This window comes from Eublepharis macularius, chromosome 3, assembly GCF_028583425.1.
Source record: "Eublepharis macularius isolate TG4126 chromosome 3, MPM_Emac_v1.0, whole genome shotgun sequence".
NCBI lineage: Eukaryota > Metazoa > Chordata > Lepidosauria > Squamata > Eublepharidae > Eublepharis > Eublepharis macularius.
In genome coordinates, this window is record NC_072792.1 from 64223395 (window position 1) to 64236454 (window position 13060).

General features: G+C 39.4%; 1 protein-coding gene across 1 annotated transcript in view; it reads right to left on the minus strand.

The window, feature by feature from the left end:
* Nucleotides 1–13060, minus strand: part of ANOS1 (anosmin 1) — a 154103-nt gene that overhangs the window by 118888 nt on the left and 22155 nt on the right. Inside the window, exon 2 of the mRNA XM_054974845.1 lies at nucleotides 2541–2588. Coding sequence (XP_054830820.1) covers nucleotides 2541–2588 — 48 coding nt within the window. The remainder of the gene's footprint in view (nucleotides 1–2540; nucleotides 2589–13060) is intronic.

Below are 13060 nucleotides of genomic sequence, written 5' to 3' on the forward strand. Positions count from 1 at the left end.
CATATTGAAACTAAAAACAATTCCTGAACGGAAGACCAAAGTTGCTATTCAGGAGTGAAACAATCCTTCTAGTGAGGTGCATCAGGAGGAGAGGCAAACATATTTGCTTGGATTCCTGCACATCACTCCAACTCACTGTCCTTATTTTTGCTGAGAAAGGAGTTTTGAGACAAACAGTACACTGTTTGGTGAAGGAAAAGGTGAGGGAAGATCTATTCCACCAACAAGTGCTGTGAACTCTTTTGGTTCATCCAACCCATTACAGCTACACATCAACACATGGAACGGAAACCTATTTTTGTAGCCCCTCTGCATGTGCATTATAGCTCCAAACTGTATCCCTAGACAAAAATCTTAAATAACTTTCTGAATCAGCCTATCTTCCCTTCATCTACTCCACCATCAAGTGAGTTCCCTTCCCCTATATGTTTTTCCAGAGTCCCAATTTGTATCTTTATTTTATTTATTTATACTCCTTTCTCACTGAGACTCAAGGAGGATTATACAATGTGAGTCAGTGCAGTCAATTCCAGAGACATTTCAATGAAGAATGTAATAGGGTATATAAATGCAAGTTTGCAAAGATTCAGATCAGCAGAAATCTAATACAGAGTTGAAGAAATCCTTCCTAGACTTATCCTTATGGTAGCTTACACTTCCTCTGGGCAATAACATTCCTCTGGCCCAGAGGAATGTGCTACATATTTTACAAAAGTGGTGCAAAATATTCTGTTTATTTCAACCTGACTTATTCACCAGTTCACCTGATCTTGTAAGAATTCCACCAACTGCATCCACAAACAGAATGTGTGCAGTCACTGCAAGATATATAATTCTTCATCTTCAAATCCACTCACCTCTCTTGGTCCCAGCACTTGTAAACTGTGAACTTCTTTCATAGATAAGCCCTAAGAGATAACAGCGATAGCAAGAGCCATCAGATGTCTTATTCACTAGCCATTCATGGAGCACTAAGGGCCACCTACTAGCAATCTTTTTTACCCTTCTACCTACAAATAGAAGGGTAATCCCATTCATCCAAATACCTATCTGTTTATAACTAGCAATAATTTGATTTAACTAAGATTTAAATCAAATAATTTGTAATAACTTAAGATTTTGTTCTTGCTCAGATGACTATTCAAATCCATGATGAATGGCCACAATCTAATAGCAATAGAATAGTGGTTTGAATAAGTACAGAAGGAAATAATGTCCACCTAGCTAGAAATTCCATACAAAATAGAACCGCTGAGACAGACCAATTCAGAGCAATCTAGAACAAATTGATCCAAAGGATTAAAAAAAGGAGATCGTAAGTAAAATTCTCTCATAAGAGTTCTATAAAAGTAATTTTTTCTATTAGCTGTTATACCACTCCAGTGTAAACCAACTATTGTCTTCAAGTTTGAGTTACCTAATGAAAGCATCAGCTCAGAGAAGGATCACATTAGAAGTGATACATGAACTTTTCAAAACATGAAATGCTTCCATTCATGGAACAATCAATTTTTCCAACAAGCATCACTCATACTGCTACAGAGTTGATGTGGCTCCGTTTAGACAGACTGCTCAGAAAACAACCTATTAAAATTACAATGAATATGACATGTTACAATTAATATTCTAGCGTTACTACATAATCATGGAGGTTTGAAATGAACATCTTTCCACCATTTCTTACTACACCAGCTTCACTTTCTTCGGGAGAAATTCTAAAGTTTTTTAAATGAATGAAAAGAGCAGCCAGCAACTAAGCCGTGTAGTTCCTCTCTGACGCTCTAAAGCTGATGAATCATTGTTGCATCTCTGTAGGCAACTTAGCAGGTTGCTGTCCAGCAGAATCAAATGGATATTAGCTCATTTATGCACTAATCTTTGGAGGGTCAAAAAGTCAATACACACAAAAAAGCACAGCAGAAAGAGTAACAGAATTCTGAAAAGAAATTAAGGATATCAAATTACCATAGGGAATAAAATATACAGTGTCAAAGTACATGGCCTAAGCTTTTTTAACAAGAGCAGTCATTCTCTTTCCACATGAAAGGTTTCAAATCATGTTAAGCTCTGCCTGGGTTTTAATGCTGGATTTTAATTAACATTGTCTAGTGTTCTATGTTTTAATATTTTGTATGCCACCTCAGGCAGGTTCCCTGAAAAGACAACATACATTTTTTTCCTAAGCAAAGTAAATTAATGGACACGATGCAGCCATTGCTTAACATTTTAAGTCAGTTCAGTTAGCATTTATTGGCATCAGTTGGCACAATATTCACAAATCACAATACAAGAAACACAGACAAACAAAGTTACCAAGTCCATTGATTTGTGTGTGAGAGAGTTAACTTTGTATTAGATTCTTCCATTGAAGCCAATAGGATTTTAAAAGTGCTTAATCTGGATTTACACAAATTGCAATATACTGCAAGCAATGATATGTTTTTGTGTAACTGAAAGCAACAGATTAATACACTATAAAACAAAATTCTTCACTTTAAATAATATGTAGGGTCCTTTTAAAAAATTAACATACTCCATACCTTAGAACATTGTTTGTGATTCTGACACCAGACCAAAGATCCATTATTCTGGGAAAGAGAGAAAAAAATCAGAAATATTAGTGATATCTTCAAGTAACAACTCTAGTAAGTTTTTAACTGTTACAATTATTGGGACTAGAAAGATTAAAACTGGCAGAGGCTGACCAAGGAGCTACTCGATTATATCTATGGGATGACTTGCTATTCAGCTTCTATGCTTGGGAAAGTAGCAAAGGTGTAAGAGCCACATCTTCTCAACTTTTTTCCGCCATCAGACCGAGGTGGTCAGAGGACAAAAGCATGAATATCTAGGAATGGTAATGTAAAAATTCTTACTTCCCTGCCATCCCTACAGTAAGGAATGTCTAACTACCATAATCAAGACAAATATTTATACACTTCTCTACATTTTTATGCTGGGAGCACCTCTCAAAAGTACTACTCACAATCATAACTATTGCATAAAAGAGGCTTCATATCACTTGGGACACAATTTGCATATTTGTCAACCTGCATGTTTGTCAATCTGGTAATTCTGGGCATGCTTGCTTGCATTCACATATTACAGCAAACCACAGTTTGTCAATGGAAATCCTCAAGCTTCCCACCTCCCATCCCCTTCCTTTCAGACGTGTGGCACAAAAATGAATTGTTTCTGTGATCTTAACCAACCACAGTCCACAATTTCAAAACCAAACTGGCTTGTCACAAATTTCTGAGATGTACGTAAGTCTGTGGATGGATACTTAAAGTATATATGCATAAAAACAAACCATGTTTTGTCATCATTGGCTGTATTCAGACAAATTCTGATTTCCTTATGACAAAAAAATCCAAAAGATTCTCAGATTATTACGCTTCCTTTACCTTCCACTTTCACATAAAGCTGGGAGCTCTGATTTGGAAAAAAAAACCACAGTTCATTGTCATGCTTTAATCTGGGATGTTAAACTGCTGTTAGTTTTTTGCCTACATATAACAATTCTAAACTAAGCATCTATCTAGTACATGTTTAGTCCACCCCTCTCCCAAAGAGCTTAGAGGTGCACACCTGATTGTTCAGTATTGTGAACTGTCCTATGAAGATTTTGTACAATGAATCCAGTTCATGTGAGTGAATCTTACACTGCCTTCATATTCTAAGGACTGTAAAATGCATGAAATTTATTTGAAACTAAGCATTTTTCTAATATTTATTAAAAGACACTATACCCACCCAGATCTTTTTCACACAAGCACAGTACATCTTTAACTATGAAACAACAAGAGTTTTAAATATTATTAATGCTCTTCTGGTTGATACTCTGGAATTTATTTACAATATATTAAAGCACATATAAGTAAATGTGAAACATAAGACTTGCAAATGCTTATGAAAAGGAGAGGCACAGAAGAAATAAAAGTTTAGGAGGATGCCATAAATAACATACACTTAACAGGACTACTTTAGCATTCCCAGTGCCAGTCAAGAAATTTATTATTTCCTTTTCTAAAACCTAGCCAGCAGTAATGTTAAAGTAATATTTCATGAGCTACTTTCAATTCTTTACTCCTTTCTTCTTAAGATCAGGAGTGACAGAAGAAAGCAATGATTGCAATAGCAGATTAGTAGCAACTAGCTGCATTATTTTACAGCTTTGCAGTTTCTTTTTAATAAATCAGATTAAACACTACTCTTTTTGCGTTTACGTCTTATTATCTGGAGAAATACCACAATAAACAGACGCAAGACAATTATTTTTCCTACCAAAAGCTACTATGGTGAAAGTTTTAAACACCACGATTTCAAAAAAATGTACAGTATCGGTTCCTAAAATGGCATAAGATTAATGTTATTTATGAAGTGTCCTGACGGCACCACCATTTGTGATTATGAGCTGTAAAAGAACAACTTTGCAGTTTCTTTCATTAAATCAGATTAAACACTATTCTTTTTGAATTCATGTCTGTTACCTGGAGCAATGCCACAAAAAAACCAACACAAGACTGCTATTTTTCCTACCAAAAGCTACTATGCTAGAAGTTTTAAACACAACAATTTCAAACAAATGTACAGTATCTGTTCCTAAAATGGCATGAAATTAATGTTATTTCTAAATAATCCTGACTGCACCACCATTTGTAAATATGGGGCTATAAAAGAACCTTCCTAGTGTTATAACTTGACAACCTTATTTGACATGCCAAAAAAACGACAAGTATAAACTTTGTGGCAAGAACATAAGAACTACCTTGCTGGATTAAAGCAGAGGGCAATCTACTCCAGCATCCTGTTCCAAACACTGGCCATCCAGTTGCCCTGGAGGGCCAATAAACGAGGCACAGAGGCTAAGGTCTTCCCCTGGTGTTTCCTCCTAGTGTGGACATTCAGAGGTTTGCAGCCTCTGGACACGAAGATTCTCATGAGTCACTGTGATGGACTCAGCTTCAAATGCTGAGATTGCCGGACAGTAAAGAGGATGATTGACATGTGAGGAAGGAAGGGAAGAAGTACTCTTAAAAGTGAAATCAGTATGTTCCTGAAGCACTTTTAGTCTTTAGACTAAAGTGGGAAAGACAGCACTAACTCCTGTGTAGACTCAAGAGATCTGGGAATTATAGTGGGCCAAGGAAGTGGGTAAAAAGGATTCTCCTCTTTGGCACCAGGAACAGGGTTATAGCTCATAACTATAACACCAGCTCAGTATATAGGAAGGGTTTGTCTCAGTGGAGCACCCTAAGGTCTGGAGAAGAGGGAAAGTCGTGCTGTGTTTGTGTTTGAGTATATAAAGTGTAATATCTGTGAAGCAGTGTCAACCTCTGAAAGAAGCCAGCAACCTAGTGTTATTCCAAGTGTTTTGTGCCTCACACCAGTGAAGATGCTGTATAAAAACCTTTCTGTTACTTAAGTTCAAACATCTGCCTACATGCCTTCTTACGTTACCTACTTGTAAATAAACCTTCTGTTATATTTTGAATTTCCTCAAGCCTTGTGTGCCAATTTCTGGTTTTGGGAAGCGCAAACCCTGATCTGTCCCCTACTTGGACTTGGCTGAGTAACCATACTACTTATATGTTACTGAAGGGTGGGACAAGAAATAAAGTTGAAACTTAAAATCAACCACACTACTAAAGGCTTCCCAGCCCAGTATATAGCTTCATAGGCTTAAAGAGAAGTTTTACCTCAGGGTAGGGGAAGGTCAGCCCAAGCCTGATACATGGGTTTGTGACAGTCACCATGGCCAGTAGTCACTGATGGACTGACCTATGAATCCACCTAATTCCCTGTTAAAGCCATTTATTCTTTTGACTATTACTACATCTGCTGGAAGTGAATTCCATAATTTAATTACCTGTTGAATAAAGATGTATTTTATTTATCCAACCTCAACCTATCGTCCAGCAACTTCATTGGGTTCCTTTGAGTTCTAGTGTTATGGGAGAGGAGGGAAGTCATCAGTATACTTTTCAACCCATGCATAATTTTGTAGGCTTCTATTGAGCTCCCTCTTTAGTTGCCTTTTTTCTAAACCGAAGAATCCCAATCTGTTGTTTCAACCTCTTAACCATCTTGGTTGCCTTTTTCTGCACTTTTTTTTTCCAGCTGTGCAACATCTCCTATTTGAGACATGGTGACCAGAATTGTATGCAGAATTCTACATGGCCACATTATAATATTGGCTATTTTTAATTCCTTTCCTAATTCCCTTCAAAATGCCTTTTTAGTACTGCTGTACCATGAGTCAACAATTTTATCAAGCTATATACTACAGCCTCAAGACTACTGGTGTGCAGCCTTCAGACTACTGGTGTGCAGTTCAGTTCAGAATTTGGGTTAAAGTACTGAATTGTGGCTAATTCAGTAAAATCTGGGTATTTCAAATAAAAAACCAAGTATCCTGAATTTTTACCAAATTTTCAGAAAAAACAGGTAAAATTTGGCCATAGTTTTCTATGGAAAAATCACTCTGGGAGCTATCCAATGGGCTGGAAGGCTCATTTTTTAAACCAAACTTCACTAAATTTGAAGGGAACTTACTCCTGACTGCCCTCTAAAGACTTCCCTAGTTTCATGAAGGCTGGACCTGGGGACCAATTTATGCCCCCCCAAAAGGTGCCCCCACCCATTTTCCATTATTCCCTATAGGGAAAAATATCTGGGGGTGAGTCGGGGGGTTCAGGCATTTTTCATGAAAACTCCACCAAATTTTCAGGGTACCTATTCCTAACTGCCTTTTAATGACCCCTCCCCCCTTAAACTGAACAAAAGCAAATTGAAGCAAGGAAATTACTTGTGCTTGTGGATGGATAGTGCTTGGTTCTGTTCTGTTCTGTGGTGTTTCTCCACTGCCTGAACGCAGTACCTGGCTACTGTGAATGACACTGGTTCTATTGAACTAAATTGCAACAGTGTCACTTGCTTCAATTTGGTTTGAGTGGAATGTAAATGATTCTCTGATGGGATGTTGGTCCCCTTGTTTCACTTTGATTCTGAGGGGATTCATTCCTGTGCTTCAATTTGCTTCTGTTGGGCTAAGTTGCAACAGTGTCCCTTGCTTCAGTTTGGTTTGGGTGGAATAAATGTTCTCCTGTGCTTCATTTTGGTTCTATTGGGCTTTTTCTGGGATGAGCTCAGCTTGCATTTGGGAGTGTGCCTTGGTCATGACAGCCTTGCCTCAGTGTGTTTCTGCAATGGGAGTCAGCTTTGACTTTCCCCCCATAGGAAACAATGGAGCAGCTGGGGCTCCTTGTTTAGGGGCCCATAGAATTGGCCCCTGGGGCCCAGTCTTCCTGAAACTTGGAACTTTTTAAAGCTGGGAATGGATGAACACTTCTTTGAGTGGCCTAGGAAAGGTGCCCTGAGTCAGTGACTGATTTAGACAACTATTTATGTGGTTGTTACATAATTTCAACAACTAGAATGGACAAGGATCCAGAGCACAAGTGGTAGCCTTCACAGATTCTAGGATCCTTTCAACATCCATTATGGTAACTGGATCAAAATGATCCATAAATAGACCACATAGTGTTAGATATTTCTTCTGTCTATTCCATTGGTACAACCAATATCAAGTCAGAGTGTATTCAGGAAATTTTGTCAGAAGCCTTTTTTTTTGTTGCAAAAAACTTTTTACAAAAGTATTGCAACTAATTTCCTGTTTATGAGACAATTAAGGGTCAGATTTTAGAGTCAGGAGATGTTGAGATACCTTAATTGGGTGTGAACTGGCTGATGAAAAGATACCAGCGAAGTACTTCTTTGCCATTGTCACTGTTGTTTCATAGGTCTTCCAGTAAGGCCTATAAAATGCTCTATTATATTCAGTATGAGTTTTCCACCAGTGATGTTCAAGACATTCTTAGGTCACCCAACTCCATCAAGAACAGGATCTAATTTCTCAGCCTTATGTTTCACGAAAACTTTCAGCATTGGCATCTCTCACTTGTAAGACTAGCTAGAATGGTTTTTTAAAGACGATCAAGCAAATTATATCAACAAGGGGAAGTGACATAGAGACATCCAATTCTAGAAAATGGTTACATCAGCAATGTCTCATAATATGTATGTTAATTTGTACTCCGGAGTTGGTACTGCTTAACTGTACTGTTGGTATACCCCAAGAAATATCATCACATGGTTTTAAATAGTTAGTAGCTAGGCTGGCCCTAGCTAAAGTTCAGAAACAGGAAAAGGGGAAAGCATCTTACTGAGAAAGTTTTTAAAATGCTATTTTTAGGAGGATTATAAATATGTTTAATAATGAAGATACTGGAGCTCTAGATAAGCAATGGAAGTCTTTTATTAGGTATAGGGAAATAACTGGTTAAGAAGTAAATTCGGCATTACCTTTCTGATGTAAATTTGATTCATCTGTTTTGATTAATCGATAAGGTTGCCTGGTGAGGTCTTAGAAAATACTGGAGAGAGGGGAAGGGCCCCCCGCGGAACTCACCGGAATAGATTTTTCTGCACGCATGCACTCCTGGCCCTGGGGCAATGATGTCATCCGTTGCACAGAAAGGCAGCTGAGCAGTTTGTGCAGGGGGCTCTGCTTCCCAAGGGCCCAGATATAGCATGCTCACTTGCACTTGCCCTCCCAGCACTCCTCTGCCCACCCAGTCCTTGAGGGTCACTGCCGCAGCAGCAGCCTTGCTGGATCATTTGTGGGGCAAGGTGGTGGGGCAAAGGTAGGCTGGCCACCCACCCAGCATGCATGAGGCCTGGTGGGTGGGCTGCTCAGGTGAGCAAGCAAGATGGGCATAAGTCTGTGGATGGATACTCAATCTATTCCCTAGGAAACATGGGGGATGGACTTCTGCTGACCTTCTGCAGCCTTGGGAACACCAATATCAGCCCTCTAAAGCTTGATAGGTAGCTCTGGCTGCCAAACAAGAGAGCTCCCATTCTGCTCTGTGAGAGCAGAAGTAATATTACTCCCACCAGCTCTCAGGCAAGTGGTTTTCGTTTCCAGCAGGCAGTTAGTCAGGGAGGAACTGCTGTTGGATTTTTGGTGCTTCAGGGCTCTGAAGCAGCTGCTTCTGTGCCACTGCCAGGCTCAGGAGCCAACCCTAGTGGGTTCCTGTGAGGACTCTTACTTAGAGCACCTGTCCAGGCTGGGAAGGTGCCTGGGTGGTGGGTCAGGGCTCTGACTCCACCCCAGTCTCTGTGTCAGTCCCTGGCAGGTAGATCCCTCAAGCCCATCTGTAATGAACACACGTTGGTTCCATAAGAAGTAGCTTTATTAGAATCCATACAGTTTAGGTCTGCACTCCATCACGGAATTTGACAGAAGTCAAATTCAATTCAATTCAAATCAGGCAATCTGTGTTATACTTCATTTTCCCGCACTCCAAACAACAGAGTATTGGCACACAAGCTTACACAAGTTATGTGAGAATCAATTTAGTTATGACTATGAATCAGATAGACAACAATGTATTCCCAGCATCTGTGGAGAGTAGCTGAAACTGGCATTTAGATACTTCAAGGTTACAGCTAGCCGAGACTCGCATATTTCTCTAAGACAAGGGAGAGGCCCTTGCTTGAGTCCTCAGTAACATCTGCACTACAGTTATGCAGGAAGAGAGAGAGAGTGCATATGAATTAATACACATTAACTGTAGCATGATTTTAGCATAATGTCAGCAGTAGTAAACAATAATTGCCAGCAACACAATCATGGCATGTATGTAGACAGACAGACATGACACTCTGTGTCACTGCCAGGCTCAAGGGTCAAGCCTAGTGGGCTCCTGTGAGGACTCACAGTCCTTGCCAGGTGCAAATGCACAAACACACACCCCACAAGGGGAATTTTAACCTCCTTCATCCAGAGCCGGGGTCTGACCCCACCCCTGTCTCTGTGCCACTGCCAGACTCAGGGGCCAAGCTGAGTGGGTTCCTGTGAGGACTCACAGTCCTTGCCAGGTGCGAATGCATCCCCCCCCCACACACACACAGGGGGAATTTTAACCTCCTTGGGGACCACTCTGTCCTTACCAGGTGCAAATGCACCCCCTCGCAAGGGGAATTTTAACCTGTTACAGAGATGGATTCCGCTAGTGGAAGGCTTCCCTCTCAGCCACCCCGTTGGGGAGATGGATTCTGGCTGTTGTGGCAACTTCTACCCAGGGTCTGTTTCCACTTTAAAAGACTTTTCCTTTCTGGCTTCTAGGCTCCCCGTCCCTCCCCCCCCTTTGGGAAGATTTCTGTTCCCCCAAGGTCTTCTTGCCCCCAAGATTCCCTCATGGATCACCTCTGTCCTTTCCTGTACAAGAATATTCCTGTCTCCCCGAAGAACATCTACTCCTTCTCCCCAAGATTAAACTCCTCTCATAGATTGTCTCTGTCCTCCTGTCTCCCCAAGAACATCTCCATGACTGTCCCCTCAAAGAGTACTTCTGTCCCCATTCCAGCCCCAGAGCAGGTTAGCTAGTCCCAGGTTCGGTCATTCCATGACTGTCCCCTCAAAGAGTACTTCTGTCCCCATTCCAGCCCCAGAGCAGGTTAGCTAGTCCCAGGTTCGGTCATTCCACTCTGCGGGGGGGGGGGATCATTCCATTCTCAGAGGAAGATTCTCTGACTCCATCCCACATTTTCACACCCTCATGCTGAACTTCTTAATAACAAATGCTGTATATTCTTCCTTATTCTAGAAGATTTCAAGTCAAGCTCGGGGCTTGGTGTCAATATTAAGAAATCTGAAATAATGTTTCTTAACGTAGATAGGGAAACTAAAAGAGAGATATTAGTTCTAACGGGGATGAATTTAGGAGTAAGTAAAATTAAATATTTAGGAGTATATCTTACTAGAAACATAGAGAAGCTACAAAAAATCAATTATAATAAGGCTTGGACAAAGATAACAAAGAAATTGAAGGATTGGAAGAATAAACATTTGAGTATTTTAGGGAAAATTAGAGCAGTTAAAATGTTTATATTACCCAAGATGTTATATCTACTTCAGGTACTCCCAATAGAACTGGACCAGAAAAATATAGGGAAATGGGATGAAAATATTAAAAATTGGGTGTTCGGCCGGAAAAAAGCAAGAATCTCAAAAAAATTGGTATATATGCCCCAAGATGATTTAGGATGGGGACTCCCACATTTACAAGCTTATTATGATGCATTTCAGTTGAAAGCATTGATGGAGCTAGAATGGAGGAAAGGGGATAAGTGGGTAAGATTTGAATCTGCAATCAATAAGGGAGCAGGTAGTTATGGAATTTATACTAGAGATCTGCAAAAGGAGATAAGACAAGCAAAAGGCCCAAGAAAAATAGCCTTGATTGCTTGGAAGAGGTGGAAAACGGCTATGATGCCACAGAACTCAAAATGGACTCCACTTAAGTATATCTGGGAGAAGGAGATGAACCCGAAATTTTGGGAAGATCTTAAGGCGGAAGGTATAACTAGAGTGAAGGACATGTACAATGGTCAAGGGGATTTGTTACCACTTCAGGAATTGAATCAAAAATTGGGGGAAAGATATTGGTTAAATTTAATGGGGTTACACCAGTTAATTAAACAAGACAAATATAAAGAAGCTATTAAAAGGGAAGACAATAATATAGAACACGCATTATATGCGGATGAAATAAAGAAAGGGCTGGCAGGGAAAATTTACCTTGAATTGGTGAGGGATAAGGAGTTTATGTTTAGAACTCTAAAAAATAAATGGAATAAAGAAAAACAAATAACTTCTGAGGAGGTTAATAAGTTAATGGTGAATTTGAAGGCAATTAAGCTAGAAAAGTATAGAGAACTTGAAAGGAAGATTATTATGAAGTGGTATAGAACTCCTGCCCAATTGGCATACATGCTTAAAGGGATGAAACCTAACTGCTGGCATTGCAATGCAAAAGAAGGGTGGTACTCCCACCTATGGTGGGAGTGTCCAAAGGTCATAGATTTCTGGGACAAGGTACGGGGAAAAATAGCATTGGTATGTAAGGTCAACCTCAATATAGATGTAGATCTAATATTCATGGGTGTATTGGGAAACACTAGAATTGAGAAACAAAACCAGGATATTTTCAAAGCGATGATACTAGCTGCACATGCAGTGATTGCATACGGTTGGAAGGAGAAGTTAAAATGAACCTTAGAAAGATGGAATGATTACTTGTATGAATATATTCAATCGGATATGTTGGAATGTTTAAAAAAAGATAAGGCATGGGATGGAAAAATGGAGGAGATAAAAGAGAAATGGTCTGTATATTTTCAATGGGTATATAATGGAGAAGCCAATACAACTATATTTGGAAAATTGGAAAAAATGTGCTCGTGGCTAAAAATTTAATTTGTAGTTATAGGATGGTCACCTTGCGGGGGGGAGGGTTACAAAAGGGGTAAAAGATGTATCATAGGAGAACTATGACTGTATTGAAATGTAATAATAAGTGATGCATCAATTAAAAAATTTAAAAAAAAAATGCTGTATATTCTTCCTTGAACTGTTATTGCAACACTTTGATTTCTTACAGAAGCACTATCATATTCACCTTCAACTTAGTTGACAGCTCGTAGTTTCCCTCCAAGTAAGCAAACAAATATATTCTACCCCTAGCCTCAACGTTAAACCCTTATCACTTCCAACTGATAAAAAATTCCAGATTATATTCCAACAATACAAGGCTTTTGTAAGTAAGTTTTTGGAAAGAGCACACTAGAATTGGTGATGCTGTATTTATTTTATTTACAAATACACAAAGCAGAACTTCGAAAAGACAAATGCAATCCTATAAACAGGCAGCATCAGATTTCCAGAGAACAACTTGTTCAGCTTCTTCCCCATTAAGCTCCACCACCAGTTTCAGCTAACTACAGTCAGCCACTATTTTCTCTTCCATTCTGTCTCCAGTTGTTGAAAACTTAAAATTGTACTCTGTCCATATTTCTGTGAAATAGTTCTTTATTCAATGAATGATTAAAATGTAGAATTTGTTGCCAGAGGATGTAGTGATGGTCAGAGGCACAGATGGCTTTAAAGGGGGATTAAACAGATTTATTGAGGACAGGTCTATCAATAGCT